Genomic DNA, 27,620 nt, shown 5'->3' with positions numbered 1-27,620 from the left:
GCATAACCCAGTGCGGCCTCAAAAGGGGATAGACCCGTGGCAGAAGAGGGGTGCGTGTTATGGGCGTATTCCACCCAAACCAGGTACTTGGACCAGTCAGAGGAGTTGCGGTCGGCCAGACAGCGTAGCGAGGTCTCCAGCTCCTGATTGGCACGTTCTGCCTGGCCGTTAGACTGGGGGTGATAACCGGAGGTCAGGCTCACAGTGGTCCCCAGGGCACTGCAGAAGGCCTTCCAAACCCGGGAGACGAACTGGGGTCCCCGGTCAGAGACGATGTCAATGGGGAGCCCATGGTGGCGGAAAACCTGCTGCACCAGAATTTCCGTGGTCTCAGTGGCGGTGGGCAACTGAGGTAGGGGAATGAAGTGGACAAACTTAGAAAACCGGTCAATGACAGTAAGGATGACTGTGTTACCCTGAGATGGGGGGAGTCCAGTGACAAAGTCCAGAGCTACGTGAGACCACGGGCGGCAGGGGGTAGACAACGGCTGGAGGAGGCCTGATGGCGGTGAATTGGAGGACTTTGAGCGAGCGCAGGTGGTACAGGCGGCAACATACTCCTTAACATCCTTGGACATGGAGGGCCAGTAAAACCTCTGCCGAAGAAGGTTGAGGGTCCTGGCTACCCCGCCGTGGCAGGCAATGCGAGAGGCGTGGGCCCATGTGATGGCGTCAGACCTGAGGGATTGAGGGACATAGAGAGTACCGTCAGGGGGGTCCGGGTGGTCGGGTTCCTCACCTTGGGCTTGCAGCACTTTGTTTTCAATGTCCCAGGTGATGCTGCCAATGATGCAGGTGGAAGGAATGATGGGAGCTGAGGTTTGGTCCTGGTCATCGGAGCTGTATTTCCGTGAAAGAGCGTCTGGCTTGATATTCCGGCTTCCTGGTCTGTAAGTTATCGAGAAGTTGAAGCGATCAAAGAATAAGCACCAGCGGGCTTGACGGGAATTGAGTCTTTTGGCGGATCGAAGATAAGAGAGATTTTTGTGGTCGGTCCACACTATAAAAGGATGGACCGCACCCTCCAGCCAGTGACGCCATTCGTCGAGAGCAAGTTTTATAGCGAGCAGTTCACGATTTCCCACATCGTAATTGCGTTCAGCGGGAGAAAGTTTCTTTGAGAAAAAGGCGCAGGGCTTTAGCTTGCCAGAGTGTTCTTCGCGCTGGGAGAGAACAGCTCCCACTCCTGAGTCGGATGCGTCCACTTCGACCACGAATTGCCTGGAGGGGTCTGGTTGGATCAATATGGGAGCGGAGACAAAGAGGTTTTTAAGTGTGTCAAAGGCTTTCTGAGCAGCGGGAGTCCACTGGTAGGACCGGGTAGTGGAGGTGAGCTGAGTCAGGGGAGCAGCGATAGCACTGTAGTTTCTTATAAAGCGCCTATAGAAATTGGCAAACCCCAAAAATTGCTGTAGCTTCCTACGAGTGGTAGGTTGTTCCCAACAGGAAACAGCCTCTATTTTAACCGGGTCGGGACGGATGCTGCCGGCTTCGAAGATGTAGCCTAGAAAAGTTATTACAGTGGAGTGGAACTGACATTTCTCTGCCTTAACGAAAAGCTGATTCTGGTATAACCGGTGTAGTACTTGACGAACATGGGCTTGATGTTGATCGGGGTGTTTAGAGTAAATGAGAATGTCGTCAAGATAAACAAAGACGAAACGGTTGATGAAATCCCGTAGAACGTCATTAACTAAGCGTTGAAAAATGGCAGGAGCGTTGGTTAAACCGAATGGCATGACGAGGTATTCATAATGACCGAGAGGGGTCTTGAATGCGGTTTTCCATTCGTCACCCTCTTTGATTCGAACGAGATGGTAAGCGTTACGTAGGTCTAGCTTGGAAAAAATGCGTGCTTCCTGGATAGAGTCAAAAACGGAAGAGATGAGGGGAAGAGAGTATTTGTCTTTTACAGTGATTTGATTAAGCTCACGATAATCAATGCAGGGTCTGAGGGTTTTATCTTTCTTCTCGACAAAGAAGAACCCAGCGCCGACAGGAGAAGATGAGGGACGAATGTGCCCCGAGGAGAGCGCCTCCTGAATATACTTCTCCATCGCTACTTTCTCGGGACCCGAGAGGTTAAACAGTCTTCCCTTAGGAAGTGGCGCACCCTCTAATAAAGTGATAGAGCAGTCGTAGGGACGGTGGGGAGGTAAGGAAGCAGCTTTGGTCTTACTGAAAACCGAGCGAAGATCGTGATAGCAGCTAGGAACGTTAGACAGGTCAATTTCTTCAGTACTTTCGACAGAAGTGGAGCTAACAGGTGGAATAGCAGATTGGAGACAGTTGGCGAGACAGAATTCGCTCCAACCGATAATGCGCTGGTGGACCCAATCAAAATGCGGGTTGTGACGGCGGAGCCAGGAAAATCCCAAAATTATCGGATTCTGGGGGGTTTGCGTGACAAAAAACTGAGCATATTCACGATGATTACCAGAGGAAACCAACAGAACCGGCTTAGTGCGGTGAGTAATAACAGAAAGCTGTTGACCCCCTAAACCAGCGGCCTTGACAGGAGAAGGAAGGGCCTCAGTGGGCAGGGATAAACGTATGACGATACTGTGGTCAATAAGGTTCTGTTCAGCTCCGGAGTCGATCAAGGCATGGAGGTCCAGAGTCTCTGAAGCATGACTTAGCTTGACAGGAATCATGAGGAAATGCTTTGATGTTATTTCATCACCTGCCCTTGGCCTGTCCTCTAGAGAGGGGTTTCGGAGTAGGTGACACTGGTGTACCTGGTGACCTGGTTTCCCACAGTAGAAACATAAGCCTTCAACCCGCCGTCTCTGCCGTTCTTCTGTGGAAAGCTTGGAATGCCTGATCTGCATGGGCTCTTCGGGTTGACTGCGGGGAGATTCAGACTGGGTTATAGGGGAAAAGTGTGGTGTCGTACCTGGCGGTGGAACAACCAGAGTTTTGCATGGTGTAGGAAGTCTTTCGTGCTGCCGCTCGCGTAAGCGGGTATCGGAGCGGAGAGCAGCCTTGATGAGCTCCTCAAAGGAGTTGGTTTCAGGCTGAAAACACAGGTGGTCTTTTATGTTTTCACTCAGGGATTGATAGAAGATCCCTCTTAAAGCAGGATCCGTCCAGCCTGCTTCCACCGCCAGGATCCTAAAATCAATCACATGGTCACTCACTGATCGATTACATTGTTTCAGGGCGAGAAGCTTACGAGCGGCCTCCTCTTGCTTCCTGGGCTGGTCAAACACCAGCTTGAGTTCTTCTATAAAATGTTCGTAGGTCAGGTGAGTGACGGGATTGACAGCCAAAAAAGCCTGGGCCCACTGCAGGGCTTTATTACGAAGTGAATTTATAATTAAAGTAATTTTACTGAGATCGGAATTGTAGTACCTTGGGGCTTGCAGGAACAGCAAATGACATTGTAGCAGAAAACCTCCAAAGGCTTTGACATCGCCGAAATATGGTTCAGGTTGTAGGCGGAAGTTCTCCGGTGACGGAGCGGAGGCGGAAGTAGCAGCAATGCCGGAAGCAGGAAGAGGAGATGCGGGAGTAGCCTTTTGGCCAGCTAATTCCATGAGAGTAGTGTTGATACCTTTGATACGGGAAATAAGGTCTTCTTGGACTGTGGTGACACGGGAGATGGCGCTGTACAGGAGTTCTAAATACACTCCGTGTTGGTTAACAACGGAGCGGAGTCCCTCTGGGTCAGCTGGGTCCGGGGAAAGGCCAGTTCGTTCTGTCATGATAATGTGGGGGGTGGAACCCAGATGCTGTAACCCAGAACAAGGACAGGTGAGTTTAGAGGTAAGAAGAGTTTTATTGTTTCTCCAGATGTGTAGTTGTTCGTGGCTGGTGGTGACGTGGACGAGCCTGATGGCGTGGCTGGAGGGCTTAATGCGGTTGGCGTAGGCTGTGGTTTCTTGTAGGCTTCTGTGTAGCTGAGAGGATGATCCACGCTGACTTCACTCTTGGGTGGTTGAAGATCCTGAGACAAGGAGCAGAGGTTTAGAGCGAGAACGAAGCATAACATAAAGTTTCTGAGCATGACTTGGACCAGGGCTAGTCACCATAAGGGGTAACGAACTGGCGATGAACTGTGGAGAGGAGTCTCCTTTTAAGCAGCAGCAGCAGATGATGATGAGAGTGGAGTCAGCTGGTGGCAATCAGGCAGAGAAGCAGGCAGAGCTGGGAGGGGGAGGAGTCCGACAGGCAACATGACAGAAGGGGCAGAGCTGTTAACCTATTAACAGCCGTTGGTTAGTTAGACTGCTGGTGGAGAAGCAGGCCGCACAGACTTGGGAGAGACAGACTTCCCCACATCAACGGCAAGTCAGTTGAGGTGGCTCAGGCTTCTGTTTTGTATGCCTCCTGGATGTCTCCCTTGAGGGTGGAATTTTGTAAATGTCCCACCAGGAGGAGGCCATGAGGATTCATCATAACAAAGGAAACCATTGTCAGCAAAGATTGTGTCCAAAACAGCTTAACTTAAATAAAATCTAGAACTTAGATATAAGTATTCAAGCTTGTTTTGTGTAGAAACATTTAAAAGCTCTGAACTCATTGAAAAACTATGACAGAACCATTAAGAGCAGGTCTATGTTAAGAAAATAGTTCCTTTATTGATTGAATGCATATATTTAATCAACCTTGGAAGCAGTGGCATACAATGTGGTATAGAGATAGAATAATCCTCTGACATGTCAAGGTGGCCTAGATGTGAAGCTCAGAGTGATTACAAATGATTAATTATCTCCCCTGGCACCACAGGAAGAAAGTCATTAAAGCATTCATGCTTCACTTAACTAGTTCTAAGTGTGTGTGTGTTTTTGTATCAGTAAGCTACAGGGGGATTACTGTAGAATATGGCTTGATAATCTATCTGATGTGTTGATACATTAAAGACTATTTTTTAATTACAAATATTGGATCATACATTTTCTTCGGTTGATCTTGGTAGCAATTATAGAGAAAACAATGTTAGCACCTTGAAAATAAAATATTAAGAGTATCTCTTTTTGTTTGTGTTATCTATGCATTTATTATTATTTTTCCCTTAGAGCATAGATATTGTCAATTATGAATGGCTTAAATCATCATATCCAGTAAGTGATGCTATGACTTATTATGTTGATAGTACTTAGACACACATTAGGTCATGATCAGAATTCATTATTTTTTGGGGAACAGAGACAATACAATCAATCAATCAATTTATTATTTGTAGAGCACTTATAGCAGCAGGGGCAATCAAAGTGCTAAACATAAAATTAAATGTAAATAAAATAAATTAAACAATAAAAGCACTAAAACATTCCAATTCAAACAAAATTCAAGTTCCATGCTGCACTGACCAAGTGTTAAACTTCATAATGTAATTTTTTAAAGATATTTCAACTGCTTTTGCCCTACTAATATTTGCCCAAATTTTTATTTTTATTTTTCGTGATTGTTGATTATAAATTATCTAGAACACTGGCTGCCCACAGGGCTGTGTGCTGAGCCTCTACTCTGCACTCTGCACTTATAGCTGTGCCCCCACCTACCACAGTAACACCATTGTGAAGCATGCGAATTACAACACACTGGTAGGACTTGTCACTGAAGAGGATGAGGTGGCCTACAGGGATGAAGTAGAGTGGCTGTCGAGATGGTGCAAGGAGAACAACCTGCCCCTGAACATCTCAAAGACAAAGGAGCAATAAAATAAAATCAATCTTTATTTTTATAGCACTTTTCATTTATGACAAAACACAAAGTGCTTTACACCAGAACAACCACACTAAACAAGCACAACAATATAAAAATAAATATAGCCCCCATCCGCAACCCCGACCCACACAGAACCCCTAATCCCATTCACGTCATTTTCTGCAAAGGGTGGACTATTTGTGTAATAAAGCAGGCTAACTTGTGCAATAAGCTGACTGATTTGTGCCACAAAAGGACAAATTTGTGTAATAAGTGGTACAAGCATGAGAGTTGTATTTTATTTTTTCCTCTCTTCTGTGTTGTGTCTTAAACTTGCCTTAAATTGTGCTGTAAAATTGTGTCATTATGTTAAACCTTTTTTTGAACATGTGACTATGAGGATACTTTCTGAAATGTCTTTGTGCATCTAACATGTCACCATATTCCATTCTATTCTATTCTATTCTATTCTATTCTATTCTATTCTATTCTATTCTATTCTATTCTATTCTATTCTATTCTATTCAATATGTGTGTTTATAATGACCATGGAATGGACATTTATATTTAATTGTTAGGTAGGATTTGGTAGATTTTTTTTTTTTTAATCAAACGTACAACTGCATTTATCTATAAACATAATACATACCGGTACATAAAATAAAAGTTACAAAATGAAATGAAATTTGATCTGATGCAATTTAATTAAAAGTAAGTGTGCAAAACAACTACTCCCTGTCACATTTTGTTTTTCGAGCTACAAGCTGGCAGCTGTTTTTAAATAGGTAGGAAAGCCAAGCGGAGATGCAAAATTCAACAACTGTAGTGCTTAGATTATACTATAGAGATGGTTCACTGTGAGATTAGCACATTAACGTTTTATATAATTCCAAGTACACAGGAAGTCTTTTGATCCTTTATGTGTCATTTGTTAGTAATATTTCATGGTCTCTTTTGTGTGTCTCATCTGTGAAACTGTTGGATTGGTTTGCCTCTTCATTATCATGCAGATGTGTGAAATTAAAAAAGACGTAATAACAATAAATGCCATATTTTCAGTACATTTTGTGTTTTGGCAATTGGACAGGACACCCTACTGATAAACACTACAAACTTAAGCTGTACCTCCCCAGCCGTATGCACACGCATAAAGTGGCACAGCCAAGCAAGCACACATTTTCCTATTCATGTACGAGGTCTTGGTTTTTTGGCCACAGAAAAGGCACCCTTGAGACACAATTCTAACCATGATCTTAGCAATCATTGTGTTTTTACTTGTTCACACTCAGTTAGATCCAAGTTGAAACTTGAAATTGTCTTAGACAACACTGTTGGCTATTTTAACATTCACAGATTTCCAATGCCATCTCTGCAGATGTCTTTTTTGGATCTTTATTGCAACAGCTGTTCTTAATTGACGCCCGGCAGACTTTCATCCAATTTTGCTTCCTTCTTATTAAACCCAAATGATTTACAGATGCTAAATTTGATGGCATGTTATAAACCATGACAGTATTTGTCAGAGTTATAGGCTACTTGTCGTTGGCTTTGCATTAACTTCCCCTTCACAGATAAAGTTGCCGAGATGAAATTCCTTGAGATTTTATAGAAAATGTTAGTTTTCAACAGGACTAAAATACAGTAATAGCTTGTGAAACAAACAAACATTAAAGTATCACAATCTGATACATCTATATTTTTTACATCTTAAACCTGTATGCGCGTGGGTGGAAGACTGTGTCCTTTATTACAGCTGTGTGAAAAAATATAGTCTTGTGGAATGGCTTCTACAGGATGTGTAGGATGAAAACATGAGAAGAAAATTGATCACATTCAACTACAAAACCAGCTGGGGTTTAGAGACCACAGACTGAATGGTTGGCACTTACACCTGCAAACACAGTGGTGTTCCATGGACAAAAAAGCTTTTTCACAGATCAACAACTACAACATATGAAAGACATCACCAATCCTTATCCCAATTAGGCTCATACCACAAATGCCAAGCAAAAACCCTTTTCTTTTCATCTTAACTAGAATAAGGTCAACTATGTTTAACATGTGGTCTGGACAAAGCATGGAATATTCATATTTATTAATCCTTTAATTTATTTTTCTTTTTTTCACTTCTCAGAACTTTTGTACTTTTATTTGAAATGGATAGTTGGCACTCTACAAGCCTTGTTACACCAAATGTTATGTTAAGTGAGTATTGTTCTGACCCAGGACCAAAACAGTCAACAATATAGCTAAAATAAAAAAATGGTGATCATTTTGTATGTATTATGTAAAAATGATCATATTTAACCTTCAATAACTGGAATATAGAGATGCTAACTTATGTAATTTTGGCCTGCTCTATAAAGAAAAGTACAACTATTTGTGAATCTATTGGCACGTACACACTGTGCATAGGTGGCACACTCAAGAACGTGCTGAACATGGGGTTTTGCACGCACTTTTAGCATATGATGTTCACACAGGTGTGTCACTACCCGATAGTAGGGCACATATTCACAGTTGGAAAGGGCTTGGTGCAAAATGACTAAGCAATGCAAATCTCGCAAATCAGCGGCTCAAGTGCATGTTTCTGAGCCTGGTGTGAACGTAGAATAGGGACAATAACATTGTAGCATTAGTGCTTTTTCCCTGTTCTTCAAAGACTGACATTTCCTTTATTTCTTTTCTTAGGTTTCTTCTTGGACTTGCTGAATCGTTCCATGGCAAGGCTGCAGAAGAGTTTTACTTCAACCTGGGGTCTTCTGTACCAGATGAATACTCAGGTGTTTTCTGACCTGTACAATGATTTAAGCGGCTACTGCCGAGGTGGCAGTGTCAACCTGGAAGAAGTCCTAAATGAATTCTGGGCCAAGCTACTGGAAAAGCTCGTCTATCAGAAAAACAAGCAATTTTCATTAGGTATGTTTATACATGGAACTACAAATTCAAAGTGGTGGTTACAATTTGGCTTAAGCAATCTTTGTTTAAAAAACTACTGCCAGTTTTAAAACAAATTACTGGATTTTCTCCCTTGATTTTTAACAAAGACTCGACTCATTACAGATTAATTTCAGATTTAGACTAAACTTTGATCCCTTCTACTCGATTTGCGAGTGAAAGGCCACTTTTAAAAAGAAAAAAAGTGCTGAATTTACTTTTTAAAAAGATTTTTGTTTCACAGTTTTTCTTAAAAATATATATGGCACCTTATAAAAGAGATTTTGAATAATGTCTATGCTCCTTTCAGGTGAAGACTACCTGGAGTGTTTGTCAAAGCAGATTGAGACGATAAGACCTTTTGGAGAAACACCCCGTAAAATGTCTGGAGAAGTGACTCGCACACTCCTGGCAGCACGTTCATTTCTACAGGGACTAGTAAAGAGTGCAGAGGTGGTTCGCAAAGTGTCTCAGGTAAACCTTACATCTTAAACTCACATTTCTTTAACCCTTTCATTTAAACTATTTTTTCCTTTTTTTATCTTCATAGAAAATCTTCAAAGAAAAATCTTACTTAAATATGCATATTTTGCTGTCACCTATTTTTTTATCAATGATGAAATTCCTTGTACTTTTATTTTTAGTGATCGCAACTCTTTCTTCTTTTTGTGAACATCTCTGCACACACAGCCCACTTGCACACTATAAAGCATTGGCAGATCAATGTTGGGAGAAGTGAGAGGCTCCATAAAGTATGGCCTGCGGTGCGGACAATCAGCCCCTGCAACAACAGTTAATGTCAACTTCACACTGAAAAATGTCTCCCTAGGCTGCGGGGAGCATTAATATATCCCAAGAGAAATGGTCTTCTCTGTACATAAGACAAGAGTAAGGTTAAGACGAGTGTGGGACTGAGAAATCATTTCAGGGAGGTGGCCGGTATTGATGTTTCAGTGAATATGTCCTGTCAGACACTGGACAGGCAAACTGGTGTAAGATGTGGCCCCAAGGGATGTGCACATTTTTTCTTTTACATAAAATTATATTACTGGGAATTCAAAAAAGAAAAAAACTTAATTTTACAAATTATTTTTAGAAAAAGGTGTCAGTATAAAAACTGAAATAAAAACAAAACAACATATAGAAGATTTGGATGCACGTCAAGGAATTTAGTTGAAGCTCTCTGTTTGATATGTGTTCCTTGGCTGACTTTGGCACGCAGAGCAAAACTGTCTGACCTGACATATTTAACACCCTTCCTCTGTTTGGTAGTATCTTACCCATTTATAGAGACCTGAGGATTCTTGAATTGCCATTTTTTTTTACAAGCTTAAGCCTTGATTTAGCAGGTTAGGGAAAGGCAGGAGACCTCAACATCTAAACCTGGAACTAAGGGATCAATTTAGTTAAAAGTAGGAAATTTTTATTTAGGCAAACATGTAATCTATCATAATTTCATGTTTTAACGGATGCTTGTAACTTTCATCAACTTTTTATTCATATTAACTAGTTGTCTGTAAATAGTAAAAAAAATGGTGGTTAATTAATTTTTTTTAAATAATGCAAAATAAATTACACTGGAGTTCATGATCATTTAATATCTTTGTGTTTCTGGTGAGGATGCAAAGAAAATATTCTAAAAAACACTTTAAAAGTATAAAACTCAAACAATAAAAAAAAAACGTGAACCAAAATATTTGCAGAAACCAGTCACAAAACCAATGACAAGTGTCTGGCAGAAAAGAAAAAAAAAATCAATGATTAGACGTTACTGATGAAGAATGACAAGCACGCTGTGATGATAAGAAATTGAAACCAGGCCCAAACACTGACATGACATAAATCAAACTCGAGACAAAAGTACAAAAAAAGACAACAGAAGCCTTTGTTTTTGTATATCAGTAAGAATTGATTACCACATTCCAACCAAACCTATTACTACATATTAAGCCGAGCGCAACAGATTCAAGAGCTCTTCCTTAATACTGTTCTTTTCCAGCTGTTCTGCTTCCTGCAAATGTTTCAGGTTTTGTTGTGTAATTCTGTATGGGCCATGAAGTCTACTTATTTTAAAGTATACTGGGGCGACAGTGGTGCACTGGTAGGGTGATTGTACTCTGATCAGAAGATCACTTCGGTTCCCACCTCACCTGCCCATGTGCTGAAGTGTCCTTGGGCAGGACACTGAACCCCATGTTCAGGTGGATGCCAGTGTTCAGCAGCAGTGTGTGCGGCGTGAATGGAATTGTGATTGTGACTGTAAGGTACTTTGGGACTTCATGGAAGGCAGAAAAGAGCAGAAAACACTGGATAAGAATACAGTCTTTACCATTTATATAATCAAGCCTATTCCTTTAGAAAGATGTCAAACAGATGTTATTGGACTTTTTGTGGATTATTGGCTAATAAAACTCTGACAGTCTGTTGCCTGAATTTGAAAAACAATATGTTTTGTTCTAAATATTACCTTTTGTTAGATTTGTATCTTCATTGATTGGCCTTATACAGCGTGAGATTCTGGATCTTTGCCATGTCTGATCGTTGAGGCATTATATTTCTTTAACGTATAAAAGCAAAAATAAACAGTCTGAAATATTATTCAAAGTTTCAATAATTATTGTTTGGTTAAACAATGACAGAAATTGTAGCTATTAGATAAAGTACTCATAAAAGCAAACTAAAGTGAAAGATAAAGAAGAAACCAAAGCTAAAAAAGCCACCATTACAGATAAATTCAGAGTTGGAAGATAGTAACCAAGACCAGAGATAGAACTTTCTGGTAACATAGCTGCTACCTTGCTTTGCCCTGAGCCTCACCAGTCAATAGACCTTAACCTTATTTGTGCTGTTTTTTCCCCTGGGCTGAAGTGTGGAAGAAATAGGCAAGGAGTCTCACGCCTCGCTTGGAAAACATTAAGTCTAGATCAACTCAGTCTGAAGCTCAAAGGGTGGAGTGATCAGAAGTCATATTTACTTACTAAACATAAAAGAAAGGCAGGTTGAAATATTGGAGAAAAAATAAAGTCAAAGTAGTACAGAAAGTAATGGCATATTTATGACAATAACACAAAGAAAATGTACTTTTGAAAGGTGGCTATTACAGTCAAATTAATTTGTCAAAAATCAGATAAGCAAGAACAAAATTAAAAGCAGTACAATGTGAACCGTAAATAATATTACAGCACTGAATAGATTTGAAAAATATATTCAAAGTAAATAAATACTTTATGTATAGAAGTGGGAACATAAAATAATGATTTTACTAAAGTGATTTGTACAATAAAGCTTTTTTTTTCCATACCAAAGAAAAAAATACAACTTAAAATTTATTTATTTTCTACAGTGGTCTGTGTATGCTGCTATCCAGGATTTTATTGATATACTTTTAGGAAACAAATTTTATTTTAAGCATATAAGTCTCTTACTTAGATATAAAACATTGAACTTGCTGTTTGGAAGCTGTAGTTTTGATTTGCAGACATTTTTGTCACAGTTTTTGTTTTTATTTCTTTAATGTGCAGCATAAAATAATAAGTATGAGTTACTTAGTTTGACTGCATTTGGAATGAAACCCTGTTTATTAATTACTTTCCTTATTAACTTTTGAGTTTTACCTCAACATTTACTCCATAATTACTGCTACATTCTTTAATTCCTTTTTGATCGTATCCTTTGTTTGCACTTTTTGAATTATTATTATTTCTTCTTCTGCTTAGCCCTTCTTTCAGTTTGTTGTTTTCCTCAAACTAACCCCTTTTTTGTAAAAACTAAAGCAATCCTCATGTCAATCCCCAAAAAAGTAAGAAATGAAGATACAGTAAGAACACGGGGGGAAAAAAGGATTAAAGTAAAGATGTTTGACTTAGTTTTCCGTGATGTGTGCTTCCTCTGCTCTTTACCTTGTTGATGAAATGTACATTTTTACATTTTGTTTTATGACATAATAAAAATGATATTTTGAAAATATTTTGTTTTTCTTTTAATAATAAACGTACTTGTTTTATTTTATTAATCCTCAGGGTATAGTTATAACTATAAGAGTTTTTTGTTTGTTTGTTTTTTTCAAATAAGGTTTGTCTTGAAAGTTTTCTTTTCTTTTTTCTTTTTCCCAATAAGCATAATCTTAGGAATACAGAACTAATTAGTACACATTCCTAGATGATACTAATATCATAATATATACAACCACACTGAACACTGAAACTGAATACGGCTGAGATGTAGGATCATCCTAACTCAGAGAACATGAGTGGACCTCTGTGTGAGTGAGTAGGAGACAAAAAATAAGTTTGACTTTGCCGTTTAAGGGTCTCACAAGAAACAGAATGCTTACTGAAACTGTGGAAACAAACAAAGAAATTAAGTGCAAAATTGTTGGATTCTTTTTCACGAGTCATTGTGTTTGTTTGTGCCTGCTCCTTTAGTATTTGGCAGAGCACGATTAAAGGATCATGCAAAGTGTGGGAACGCCGAATCTCTTTTTCTAGATTGTATTTAAAGTGGTCCATTCATCTCATCGCTTGTTTTTCAATACTGCAGTAGTGATGGAATACTTGGTGAAAATAAGATCCACATCTATTGAACAAGTACACTCAAACTTATGCTCGCAGCTATGAACTTCAAAGGCAGGAAATCAACCATTTGTAGCAAAGTTTAGCAGGCTTACACTTGAAAAAGGTCCATATTGTCTAAAGTTTCTGTGTTGCCACAGTCATTTGGACATTCCTAAATAACAAGATGTCACTTAAACAAGAAAATCATCCAAAGAATGTCCAAAAATTTCCAGAAAATTGCTGATCTTCTAAGAATTAATTTGGTCTCATCTTTCTCCTATTAAGTTAACTATGCTGTCGTTTTTAAAACTGAACTTGGCGTATAAAGTCATGTTTGATGCAAGTTTTGCTGCATGAAAAAATAAAGAGAAATCTGTAGGTAAACTGAGATCAGAGCTTAGAGCAAAGATTCAATCAAGTCTCATCCCTACAGCTACTGTGAAGCAAATAAAGATTCTATCTTTAGGGTGACATTGAATGAAGGAAACAGTCATACTAGAAAATAGAGTTGTTACCTAAATACGAAGTAACTAGGCAATACTAAGTTTGCTTTTACTTCAAGCCGTACTCTGATCATCTTTTGATCTATTGTAAAAGCATTCCCGGTGATCGTTATTTATAACTATGCAGTTTCTCGACATCCTTCAGTTTACGTACTCTCCCACTAGCTAACAACCCCTCACAACTCCAACCTAACAACTCGGTGCAACAAAACATGGTGAGCAATATTGGAGCTATCCAGCAGTACCAAAGCCAGCTCGGAAGGGGAAAACAGAGATATATTTAGATCTATTTGTCCACAAGATCATGTTTTCATTGGAGTTGGTCTTTACCGTGTGCAGCTACAAATAGTCAAAAAAGAAAACAATGTTTGATTTTTGGTTCCTGGTTTTGGCTTTAATTTAAAAACTTAAGCGTGAGTGGCAGTGTCAACAAGTGAAGTTGAGTTCACAGGTTGAAAGTGATTTCTGTATTCTCTCTTTACGTGTTACTTGTTCAAAACTACAAGCAGGTTTGTAATATCATTTAAATATATTTGAGTTATGGCCCTCCTGGATTTCTGCTGTTGTCCTACTTTGTATTTTTGTAGTTTTTTTTTTTCATTTCTGGCTTTGAGTGTGACTTTGCTGTTGGAAGAAGAGTTTCCAGGAAAAGCCTCCAGTTGGCCCAGATGTCAGCTTAGGAGAGCTTTGTATGCATAGCTTGCTTCGTTCCATCTCTCCTCCTCTTTCTCGCTCTTACACAGGCACACACCCCATACTTCCTGAGGTTTTGTATGCATAGCTGTACTCCCTTGTGAACAAAGCTTACTGGTATTAACCCAGTTTTACTTTTCACGCAAGAAGGCCTTTTCCCTTTGGGATCAACCTTGTGGAATTGGGAGAAAAATGGGAAAGGCAGGAAGAACGAATTGATGAACTCAAATTGCTTGTATTGATGTCGAGACCTTTCCATTGTACGTAGTACAAGAAAAACCAAGCTTTCTTTTTTGATGTTTTTAAAATAATAAAATTTAAAGTCAATTTTCATTTAGACTTGAAGTGTTTCACCATCCTGCCATATGTCTATTTTTCAAAGTAAATTTTTCTCTGATAAAATTCAGATTTTAATGATCTTTTTTTGTACAAATGAGTTCAAATTTTGACTCTGATGTGATCTCAAATGCAGTTTTACCAGCTTAAGCTTTTGTTTTGTCCTTGTTGTGCCCTACCCCAGGTGCCACTGAGCCCTGCATGCATGCGAGCCATGATGAGAATGACTTACTGCCCCCACTGCCGGGGCATCCCCTCTGCTAGACCCTGTGCCAATTACTGCAGCAACGTAATGAAAGGATGTCTAGCCAACCAAGCTGACCTCAACACTGAGTGGAAGCACCTAGTAGGTGAGGGTCGCACATAAAAATGAACACATGGTTTCAATTCAGGCACATGTTAAAATCTCATGATGGTAGTAAAGCATGATTTCTCTTTCTCTGTGCCAACGTGCTTAAGATTAAACATGTGACATTTTTTTTTAGAATTCTAACTAAATTTTGTGCTTTTGCAGACACAATGGTTTTCGTAGCTGAGAACCGTCTGATTGGCATGGATCAGACGATCCTGTCTCTCCCAGAACGTATATCGGAAGCCATGTATACCATGATGGAGAAAATTGAAACCATCAACGCAAAGGTCTGTTGGAACATTGGTGCATGCATGACAGTTTAAATATCAATGTAAATATGTGACTTCACATGTATAATGACACAGTTATGAGAATCATAATAACACACACATATGTGGCAATGTGGCTGTAGTCCACAGAGAGAACACAGAGAAGTATCAACATTGTTGTAGCTCTTTAGCTGTTTACCAGTTAGCATCATTCAAACGAATTCTGGAGCTGAGAAAAGCAGCTTTGCGCTGATATGCAACGCTTTACAATGGTGACGTGTTTACGCAATCAATCAACTGGCTGATTCTGACGCAGAGAAAAAGTTGCTTTCTTCCGTGTTGTTGGAAGTACGTTAATTGCTAAAACGGTCAAAGAGTTACAGTAGTTCAAAGAACATGTGTTATTTTGCTATCACAAACGACAGCTCCAGAGTTAAATGGTTACCCAGAAATGCCTTGGTTTTCTTATTGCATGTCTTGAATAATAGAAAATTCAAACTTAATGTTTAGCTTTTTAAGATCAATGATAACATTTTCAGTATTCAACATTGTAACCTTAAATAATAATAAATTGGAGGCCTAAGTTTTAAATGTTCATCCATTGCAAATGGCAGCATGACTCAAAAATGCTTGCTAAAAGTGGAAAATTGCAGATTTCTGAGTAAACCTGTCTGCCCTGGTGGGAGCCGAAGTGTGTCAAAGTGTTTCAGACCTGGTTCTGGATGGTAATCACACACGGCTTTAGCCCCTGATCCTCATGTCCCACATGAGAGTGAGAGTATTTAACAGATTATCTGATGTTTACCTAATCTTTTGACATTAAAAGCCATATGCTGAGTTAGGTGCTTTTCCTTTCAAGCAGCTCAAACATAGAATCCAGTGTTTTTCTTTCTTTTCTTTTTTTTTTCTGAATGCTTTCTAATATTTATTAGTTTTTTTTTTATTTCTACAGACATCACAAATATCGTTTTGCTAAATTAGCCCTCCCTTATGTTTCAACTAACCTTCTGTTGCTGTTTTGTATTTTCCTCACTTCCTCCTTCCCCAGTTATCTCAAGCATGTGGTGAAGTAGGACCAATCAGCACAGGAGCTGAGGAGGTCAGAACTGTAGGAAGGGTCACAGTGGAAGACACGCTGGTAGACACTTCTAAAAACATGGCAAAGTTGGTGAGTATTTGAGAATACATCTATTTTCTTGTTGCTTTTCTTAGATTTTCTTAGATTCATAGAATTCGCAAATCGAAGATTATATAATTTGTTATGACGTAGATCGCTTTGAGGATAACTTACATTTGACAAGAAGCAAAAGATATTTAGACTAATAAATTAGTCCGAAAAATATGCCACAGCTAAAAGGCTTATTCTGTTCACTTTTTTTTTCTTCACCTTATGTTTAATTATGCTATTATGGTGTTAAATGGAGGAACAAATGTGTTAATGCAGTGTTGTCAACTCTGTTTCAGGTGTCAGAAGTGACAATGAGGCTGAGAGACATGCAGTCGTACTGGGTTTCTCTGCCGAAGATTCTTTGCAGTGACAGAGCCGCCCATGGAGCTGGAGCCGAGGACAAGTGTTGGAACGGCATAAATCGTGCGAGGTGGGAAACGTAATCCTTTGAAGAAACTTAGTTAATTGAGGTTTTATTCAAATCACACAGTTCAGTGAAAACAATGTTTTTAAACAGCTTCCAACTTTTTTTCTGTCAGCTGTTCATTACTGACACTTCACCTCACCTGTCCAAACCTTGGATTCAATTAATAATGGTAGAAAACCAATTTTACTCTGGGTCCATGAACAAATACTTTCACATATTTGACATACATGTTTATTTTTCAATTTAACAAGAAGTCTTTTTGTTGTTTTTTTTTGCATCAGCCTTTAAACTCAGTACATTGTTCTGGTATGAGTTTGACTATGCATCAGGCACAAAGGGATCAACACATTTTGAGAATTATCATCCACTCAACCAATTTAAAATAAACCAACAGTGTTAGTCATTATGTCCTTTATGTACTAGGTATCTGCCAGAAGTGATGGGTGATGGTCTTGCCAATCAGATTAACAACCCGGAAGTGGAAATCGACATCACCAAGCCAGACATGACAATCCGCCAACAAATAATGCAGCTGAAGATCACAAGTAACCGTCTGAAAAATGCGCTCAATGGCTTTGACGTTGACTTTCAGGACACTAGTAAGTAAATTAAACACATCAGTCCTCTTTCTTTTTTTTTCTTCAAATAACATTATTAGGAAACATGTAAGGATGAGAAAAATCAGAAATCAATATTTGTATTGTTTTTGGATTTCTCCATTTTAGTTATTTTGAATTCATATGTTTTGTATTTTTTTTATTTGAGTAAATAAAACGTTGGATTTTAGAATACAGAATAACAAAGCTTTCTACATTTATTTTTAAATGTAGTTCTGGTAAAGGTCAAGCGAACATCTGTTAGTTATTTAGTTTCTCAAGATGCACCTCACTGCTTCTCAATGTACCATTGGAGCCTAAATCTTTAGTTTGCTAAATACATTCCGTTGTTCTCTTTCTTCCTCAAAGTTAATAAAGTAAATCATTCTAGTGTTCTGTTTTCTTTTGTTTTTTCTTGTAGATTGTAGAATATGTTTTATTGCAGTACCGTGCAATAGTTTTTTTTTTGTACTTTTGATTAATTTAGAGAAGCCAATGTGTGCTCTGATGAGTTCGTCCAAAACATGGAACGTTTCATAACATTGTGACATTAGAATATTGTTGCTTTTGTGACTTAACACAATTGGGGGAACCATTTTAGATGTTGAACAGAACAAACACTTCAACTTTTTTTTATTCAAAAGCTGATAAATTCTTCAGGATCAGTCTTTTACTAAATGTTTGTAGTTGTCCATTTATATCTTCTGAGTTACTTCCTTGCAGTAAACTCATTTCCTGACACTCTAATTACAGGTGATGATCCAAGTGGTTCAGGAAGTGGCTCATGCACAGATCCAACATGTTCCCAGGACCCAGGACTCATTGCCACTAGTACAGGCGGACCTGTATTCTACCCGTACCCTCCAGAAAACAAGAAGGTGACAGGCTCAGCCCGGCAGAATGTCCCATCCATCATTATCCTCCTGATTTCACTCTTCATTTTGCTGCTGCGGCGGTAATTAATGGAAAAAAAACAACAAAAAAAAAACATTCTTACTTGGACTGAGTTTAATACATGGGGTTTGGTGAGAGCTTAAAGGGGGAGGGAGGAGAAGCTGTGGGTCAGGTACGTTGCCAAAAGTGAGTTTAAAGAAACAACAATTAAACAAATTTTCTTTGATGGACTTCCCTTGGCTTTGGATTAAAAAACAAAACAAAATAGGGCAATGAGAGTTCATCAGAGTTTTTGTTCAGCTTATGTCCTTTCTATCTCACTGTTATATGACGCTCTTCTGATACTGTTCTCCTTGCATCCTTGTTTCTGGTGTTGCTGTTATCTGTCTGAGATTGTTCTTGATCCATACAGCTAGAAGTACGCTGTTAATGACACGTCAGAGAAAAGAAGACTGGAGCTTTTTAATAGAGCTCTGATGTGTGTCGGAATGCCACTTTTTTGATAGATTTATTTATTTAATAATATTTTCATTAGACCCCCCCCCCATTGGTTTATTAATACCGTTATTTTTATAGGCAAAATATACCAACCAGAAGCTGAAATGAAGGGATGGAAAGGTGACTTTTAAAGACAAATGTTCTGTCTAGCATTCCCTCCCAGATCTCTTAATGCATTAAGCGTCACAGTATCATTACGCATAAACACCCTTTCCTTTTTGATGCGAGGATGAGAGCACTCAGCATAAGCACTTTCGACCATTTAATCACATAAGCTGTAATAAAAGCCATGATTGCACTCACACTGACATGATCATCAGGAGTAGTGTGTCCTGTCCTCCACTACATCCATCCATCAACCCCCCCCCCCCGTCCCCCCTGCAGCATGTGTGTTCATGCATGTCACACGTGGATTGAAGGTTCAGAACAGAAAGTTAAAAAAAAAAAACTAAAAAAAAACACAACTCTACTACAGTACTTTTTTGCAACACTCCACAAATACCACCCAAAACTGTGTCTGTTCTTTTCAATATTCTGTGTTAATTTTTATAAACAATACAATTTCAATAAACATACACAACTTTTTTTTCACAAAAGAACAAACAGGTTTGATGGCTTATTTGTTTTGTTTATGTAAAAATATCCAAGAAGAAACTTTTTTTTTTTTTTTGGTATTAGACACTTTATCATATTGTTTCACATATTTCTGTTTTATGTCAGAGTATCCATATCTGCCTTTTCATTGCAACTTCTCTGTGAGTGCCTCTTTGTTCCCACCCCCAAGTCCTTCCAGCTTTTCCACCTACTCATCAGCTCTAGTGACATTTAGAGTGTTCCTTGTGCTTCTACATGATGGCAAGACAGTGTGACGCTGACAGAATGCTTCATTAAGTGACAGCTTTCCATGGAATGTGTTGGAAACACGGCGTATTAACTTTCTTGATGAAATGCTTGGCTTGGTAGAGATCCTGTTCCACATTTAAATTCAAAGCTTTATGAACGCCGTGCACAGGATGAGGAGATATTGCTTGCATGTATGCTGGTGTATGAACCTGTGCACGACTAGATGTACCTGTCTGTGTCTGATAGATTCAAAGAATGGGGTCTTTAGATGTCTTTACTTTTAAAACGGACGGAAAATAAATTTGTATTGTATTGAACTAAGATTTAGGAGTGCAGAAATAACAAATTGGCACAATAGGCGATTAATATAGCTCAAAAAATGTGTTTCAGTCAACTACTGTAATCTGTACTGACAATATCTGTCCTGTCAGAACTGCACATGGCAGTTAGGACTACAGAAGACTTAAGTGGATGTGAAGTCTTCACTGCTTCAGTTACTCACTTGGACAATCCACAAGAATCCATATTGTGAAAGATATATATGCATCAACCGTGGATAAATCCACTGGACTCTCACTTTTTAACATCATTTGAGCTCTGTCAGTTCTGAAAAATGCATTTTTATATAAACACCTGGTTAGCTCCTCTGCATATGTACATGTAAAATGACAGGTGTCTTGAAACGGTACTTCATTTTATTGATATCATATATTAATGAATGACTTGTTGCTGTGTGTATGTGTTTATATGTCTGTGCTCCCATGGACAGACGTATGAGCCCCTGGTTGAGAAATCTGCCTGTGACTGCCTTTGACTTTTGGGGTCAATTTTGAGATTACAAGGAAGCATTGTTGTGGTGTTAGCTGTTGTGACGTGAGTCAAACACATTTCAACAAAAAAAACAAAAAAAAACAATAATAATAAAATAGCAAGCACACCATGTGTGGCCTCTTTTCACAACCCTTGAATAAAAAGTTGACCATAAGAGTACAATTTAGAGAAGTACATATCTGCACACAGGAAGAATCAAAACTCTAATGGTTACATTCCAGCTTAAATAGGACTTTCGACTCACAACTTTGGTTTCAATGACTGCCTCGTTATGTCATTGGCTTAAATTTGCACAATCCTTTTCCTCTGCCGCCTTTTGCTTTCACTTTATGATCTCATAAATTTTGTTTCGTAACATCTTGCCCCTTCCTGCTTTAAAACCAGCACTTTTGAGGCCACTAAATGGCATTCTCGGCTCAAAGACACCCCAAGATGGCCGATCAATATGAGAGTAAACAATTCTGCGGAGACGACTATTGATTGGGAATGCATATATGCAGATAGATGTGGCCTAGCAAGCCTCCTGTTAAGCAGTGGTGGAAAGAGAGTCAACATGAAGTCCTTGATCATGGGAAATAACAAAACAAAGACTTAACATGATCTCAGATCGGGTTCATTCTTTTCCTCCAAGTGTTGAAAATACAAGACCCATCAGGCGGCCATTAAAACAATTCTTTACTCGAAGTGAAGAATTGGAGGCATTTCTAAAGGTGCCAACTAGTATGGGAAGTATTTGTATTTTTCCTCATGTTGATTTCATTATGTTTGGTTGTTATCAGAAATACTTGGAGCGTTTGTTCTAATGGTGAAGTAGGTGCCACAGAGGTAGAGAAATATCTAAAAATGTCTCATTTGCCGTTGTTCCTGAAATCTTGTGTCAATTATATACATTGTAAGATTTTCAACATGACTGTGTCCTGTTTCTTTAATGGTGGGTTTGTTTTTTCTCTGTAACGAACAAAAAAAAAAAAAAAAACATTTCATTGATATATTCACAAAAAATGCAACACAAAGAAGTTTCTAGGTTTCCAAGGGAATGCAAGTGTGTGGACGTGGATGGGTCGATGGTACCATCTGCTTAGACTATTTTCTCAGAGTGCAGTGGGGCAAACTGCCACCTGAAAGGAGCCAATGTGTTCCAGTTATAATGTCAGAGGTGACAGCTGGCGGCTGGTGTTGCCACACAGGAAAAACTGCCACATGTTTCAAGTGGGCTAAGTGCTTTGTCTTGTTTCTATAAGACAATACAAGACTAGGCTCCTCTGGGATATTTAAAAAAAATGTACTTTAGCATTATCCTATGAGAAAACAAAAAGCTGCTCTTCACATGTGGTAGTGTTTTGAACTTGGTGCTTATGAAACTACAAGCCTAGAAAACTAGGATCCTTTAGCAGGCTTTGATGTTTTCTCGTCTCCAGTAAGGTTTCAAATTAAAGGAAATATAATTTACAAATGTGAAAAATACTGAGAACACATGGGGGGAGTTTCACTGGAATTTCTGTGAAACATTCATCTCGATGGTTTTACCTAAGCTTGCATGTCTCTGACCTGCACATGATGTATGTCTCTACTCTAGGAATATAATTCAAAGAACGTTACACACTTTCTACCATTATTCAGTCACTGCTCACTTTGAAGCTCCCCACAGTCTCACACCGATGATACAGTTGGTCAACTTCTGTGAATAAACCTTTAGCTGGGTCTTCTTGAAATTTCAAGGAATAGGGTTATTATTTTTTTCCTCCTTTGAAAGCCCAGCTTCCTACCTAAATGTTCAGTAACTACACTTCTACTGCCCTCTGCTGTTTAAAGCGACAGACTTGAACAACATGATAAGCAAGAAAATCCCTTTGCATGATCAATCAATGTCTTGCTCAGTAGTTGAAATGATTTCCATCTGAAAACCCCACATTTGAATTTTTGTCAGATAAAAACTTTTCTTTACGTTTTATTAGATAACAGGAATGGTTTTCACGCTGGAGCAGGCTTCAATTTGCTGCTGAAATGCTATGGAATTGCAGAAAATCCATATGTCATTTAAATGTAGAAAGTCTAGAAAACTGGAGAAATTAATTGTAAAAGCAAATTTTTGTTTATAAAAAAGGTTAGGGAGGCCTTTTTAACCAATGTTATCAGCAGCAACATCAATAGTTAGCATTGTGGAGTAACTTAAAACCCATTATAAAAGAAAAATACATAGCATTAGAGTGACAGTACATTCATCCATCATAAATAAGGTAAACAGACTTCACAATAATAAGGTTTTATACCATAGATATGCAGACAGTAGTCAGCTTCATGTATTTCTGACACTAAGCCAACAAGCTCCACTGGATTCTTTCCCGCTGCAGTCAAACTCCTGGATGGAGTAAGACATCCTTCATTTCAACAATGACAAGACAGAAGTCATTGTTTTTGGAAACAAAAAGGGAAATAGTAAAAATGCTGATTTCTAGAAGAAGAAATACTGACAATAAACTGAGACCTGAGTTTCAGTCCTCACATTGAGGCCACGACAAAGGCAGGCATTCTTCCATCCCAAACAAACAGATCAGAGATCTCATCAAGAAACAAGATTTAGATCATAAACAAGATTTAGAGAAGCTGATTCATGCCTTCGTCTCCTGCTGGCTGGACTACTGTATTCTTAAACCTAATCTTCCAAAAAGACCGTTAGAAAGCTGCTGCTCATTTAAGATGCTGCTGCCAGAGTTTTAATCAGAACAAGGAGAACTGTCCATTTCACTTCTGTTCTCCAGTCCTGGCTTACACTGGTTATTAATCCCCTTTGGGGTCATGGAGATGATGGGGCCCCAGTTCGGTGACGGTGGGGTACACCCTTGATGGTTCCCCAGTCCATTGCAGGAGAACACAAAGTCAGACAATTGCACACACCCACATTCACACCTAAGGGACAATTTAGAGACATCAATTAATTATGAAGCATGTTTTTGGTCTGTGGGAAGAAGCTGGAGGCCCCGGAGAAGACCCACGCATTCACAGGGAGGGACGAGCTGGGATTCGAACCTGGGCCTTATGCTGTGAGGCAAAAGTGTAAACCACTACTCCACTGTACTTATTTATTACATATAAAATAATTTTAAAAGGTTACTGTTAGTTTATGAATCACCTGATGGCATGGGACTCAAATACCTGTTAGAGTTACTTGTTACTCCCGTCTTTGAGAGTTACTCTCCCAAAGATGGACAGTAAAAAATCAGCTGCCAGAACGTTGAGTCGCAACCACAAGTCCATTATCACAAATTCTTTATTTCTGCCTTTTATCTAAAATACTGCACTCTCTCTTTTATCTTAATTTGGGTTCGATTTTAGGTATCTTTTATTGTTTTTATTGTGTACATACGACATCTACACAAATACAGATGTCTTTAATGAATCCCTAAAGTCTGATATCAATTGAATAAATAATCAAAATGAGGACATTTTGGATTAAAGTTAAAAATTAAACTACTTTAGCTGTGGTACTTTAACTTGTTCTTCGCATTTGACCCATCGACTGGGCTGCAGACACAGCCACACTCGGGAACCATTTGATGGATAAACCGCCCCCAATCCAACCCCTTAATGCTGAGTGTCTTTGGTATGACTCAGCCCGGATTTGAACTCCCGACTTTCCAGTCACGGGAAGCCAGGGCGGACACTGTACCACAAGGCCGCTGAGCTGGTAAGTGTACTTTATTAGGAAGTGACTGAGTCAATTTACTGGATTACTGGCTTTTTCTAAAATGTTTAAAACTAGTATATAAAATAGCACCTTAGGGAGTGCTTTTAGAATCTCCAAAACAGCTCTCTCGCATACCTTTTTCAACCCTTGTGCTATCCTAGGCACTTTAACGTTGGGAGTTGGGTCATCTAGACCCCACTAGACAGTGTGTTGAACCTTTTTTCTTCAATGATTTGTGATCTTCACTAGTCTCCATGGATTACATGAAATCTTTCCACCTTTATCCACCTTTGTCATGGTAGGGAGAACATGTCAATGTAAGGGTGGAGTCATCTAAGATAGCACAAGGGTTAAAATTGTTTAACTGTTTTTGAATTCTTCCTTTTTATTTTAATCTATTTCTCAACTTTGGGTGTTGTTTTTTCTACTTTTCTCCTTTTTATTTGTCCTGCCATGGTTGCACATGTAAGATGTTTCAAAGATGCTACTTGATCTCAGATAGGTAGGTACAAATGGATACACTGCCACCTAGGGGCATCCAGAGGAAAGGTCTGTTAACCCTTTTGCTATCTTAGATGACCCCACCCTTACACTGACGTGTTCTCCCTACCATGACAAAGGTGGATAGAGGTGGAAAGATTTCATGTAATCATGGACACCAGTAAGGTTCACAAATCATTGAAGAAAAAAGGTTCAGCGCTCTGTCTAGTGGGTCTAGATGACCCAACTGCCAATGTTAAAGTGCCTAGGATAGCACAAGGGTTTCAAAAAGTCTACTGAAGACTGCTTCAATCCTCTTTGTAACAATCCAGAATAAAACTAATTTTTAAATGTCATCTCTCTTCCACTTTGGTCACAGCACCCATCACATTATGTCAAGCCAATTTGTCAAACGCATTATTCTCACAACCTTTACTGTTTTTGAATTTCTCAGATTATAGTCAAAACCAGTGACGTGCAGTCAGGAGAGGCAGGTGAGGCACAGCCTCACCTGTCATTATGGGAAGAAAAGAGAAAAAATAAATTCAATTATTATATTTAATCAGTAAGTTGTGCTTTGCGGTCATTTTCCATTTAAATGTACCATTTTTGGGTGTTTTTTCTTTTCAAAATCGCTGAATTTCCGCATTTGCCGTTCAGATACTAAGTGACCTGCGATGAGGCATCAGCCCGCTGAGCCTCACCTTGGATTGCGCAATACCTATGCAGTCAGACGGTACTGCTGTCTCTCTGTATGTCGGTTCAATCACTTGTACTATATGAGCTGAGTTTAAATAATTTAGCAGATGTATATGATGCACAGTGCTTGTTTTTATAAATAACTGTATGTGAGGGACGTGTTTCTTGTGCTGAGCGCTAAACGACGGCGAAAAAGCCGCTGGGTGAGGCCAGACATTCTCGTGCCTCATGTTGCAGTTCTCGTGCCTCGTGTTAGGGGGCGCCGGTGAGCCCTGAGATTATGACGCTAAAAATACTAGAAGAAGTGATAGCAAGCGGCAAGTCATTTTCTTCAGAAGGAGCGGCGTATGGACTTTATTTACAACTAAAGGTAAGACGATAATAACGTTTGTGCTTTTTTCTATGCTGCAGTTTGTATATGAAAAAAAAAACATGTTGAAATTATATTTTAAACAAAACGTTAACTGTTGTCAATCAAATGGTGAATAAGTTACTCAGTTATTTATATTCATGGTTCATATGTTTGTAAATCTGACTGATGACGTCAGTGCCTCACCAGCCATTAACCTCACCGCACGTCACTGGTCAAAACTTGCCGTAGCTGAAAAAGCTAACTGTTGTTTAGTGTATATAAGTACAATTACTCTGTGGTTCTTGTGTATGTCCTATGCTTTCTATCTTATTTGAATCTTATCTATGTTATTTATATCTGAACAAGCCTCTTGGCCAGTCCCTCATGGTAAATAAGAAGTTGTTCTTAAACATTTTTGCCTGGGTAAATAAACTTATACTATATACTTCACAAGTGGAAAGTAATCCCTAATTAGCTAAATATTCTATTGCATCTTCTGCTGGTGATTGATGTGTTTCTCATTGTTTATTTATTAAAATGTTGCCTATCTCATGTTTAAGTCAAAATTCAGATTTAAAAACGCTTCAGTCCAACATTTAAAAGGTTTAGGGTATGAAGGTTCATGATCCTTCCTGAATGTTTGTTTCCAATATAAAAAATGGTAAAACTTCTTTGGTTGATGAAAAATAAGGAAATTTTAACTTTCTGCTGTTTAAATAAGCATTTCAGAGATGCTTGTGGGGAAAGCACACATGCCAGGAACAATGTACATGTATGTGTGTTTAATATGAACTTGAAGTCCATATTCCATAGTCCATAGTCAAAGTGGGAGACATCTCCAAAAGTGGTAGAGAATAAGAGAGCAAAGATTCCGTGGGACTTCCAGATACAGAGCGACAGGATGGTAGTGGCAAAATAACCAGACATTGTAGTGGTGGATAAAGAAGAGGAAAGCTGTTGCAATGAATGTACCAACACCAATTGATGGCAACATCAGGAAGAAGGAACATAAAAAAATAAAAATAAAAACTATAGAAATGCAATGGACTCTGGGAAGAACTGGAAAAGGCTTGGAAGGGGCAGTAACTCCCAAACTGGAAGAGTGGGTAGATCCCTCAGTCCAATCTCAGTTCAGAATAGCACAGTGCTAGAAACAGCAAAACTTCTGCATAGATGGGCAAGGTGGTAGAGGACCCGAGCTTGAGTTAGAAAATGCCTGCAGACCATCTATCTATTTATAGATGTATCTACATATGTGGTTGATTAGTTCTGATAAAGTTGGTCAACTTTTGTAAATAAGCTTTTAGCTTGGACAAGAAGTAGCCAGAAAAATGTATACCTTTGATACACTGAAAAAGACAACTTCTCTTCTTCTACTGCTCTCTGTTGAACTGTATATATACTCACTCAATTCTGTTTCTGCCTTCTAAAAAAAGTCACCATGTGCTAAAATGCATGCATATTATGGATACTAATTGTAAGAAACCTACAAAGTGGTCATGCTTAACTGCAGTTATTCTACATAATCGACATTACAGCTGGTAAAAGAGGAAAACAGTGAGCATAGCGAATTTGTTAAACGGGTCATAAGAGAGACAGTCATGCCACCTTAACAGAGTAAATATTAAGAGCAATAAAATAAGACATTTATAAATGTATAGAAACCACGTTTAAATAAATACATTGTTATAAGATTCCATAAGATTCATCGTTAAGACTTCATTGCCATCAAAGCTAGTAACCTGGTCGGGTTTGATGATTTTTTTTCTTGTCTTCTTTATTGTGGTTGATATGGTTCCATAAATAAATCTACACTGCCTGAACAAAATAGAAAAAAGGAGGGAAGAAAAGC

At 38.9% G+C, this 27,620-nt stretch overlaps 1 protein-coding gene across 1 annotated transcript in view; it reads left to right on the top strand.

The window, feature by feature from the left end:
* gpc1b (glypican 1b) overlaps nucleotides 1-21,459 on the top strand; it is a 72,548-nt gene extending 51,089 nt beyond the window's left edge. The window contains exons 4-11 of the mRNA XM_004079229.5: nucleotides 8,344-8,571; nucleotides 8,900-9,063; nucleotides 14,859-15,024; nucleotides 15,189-15,313; nucleotides 16,344-16,463; nucleotides 16,760-16,893; nucleotides 17,314-17,489; nucleotides 18,240-21,459. Of these exons, the coding sequence (XP_004079277.1) occupies nucleotides 8,344-8,571; nucleotides 8,900-9,063; nucleotides 14,859-15,024; nucleotides 15,189-15,313; nucleotides 16,344-16,463; nucleotides 16,760-16,893; nucleotides 17,314-17,489; nucleotides 18,240-18,445 (1,319 nt within the window). The 3' untranslated portion in view covers nucleotides 18,446-21,459. The remainder of the gene's footprint in view (nucleotides 1-8,343; nucleotides 8,572-8,899; nucleotides 9,064-14,858; nucleotides 15,025-15,188; nucleotides 15,314-16,343; nucleotides 16,464-16,759; nucleotides 16,894-17,313; nucleotides 17,490-18,239) is intronic.
* The last annotated feature ends 6,161 nt before the right edge of the window (nucleotides 21,460-27,620 follow it).

This window comes from Oryzias latipes, chromosome 17, assembly GCF_053564925.1.
Source record: "Oryzias latipes strain Hd-rR chromosome 17, Olatipes_Hd-rR_3.1".
In the NCBI taxonomy this organism is placed as follows: domain Eukaryota; kingdom Metazoa; phylum Chordata; class Actinopteri; order Beloniformes; family Adrianichthyidae; genus Oryzias; species Oryzias latipes.
The sequence above is the reverse complement of the archived record's forward strand: the minus strand, read 5'-3'. Positions and strand labels throughout refer to the sequence as shown.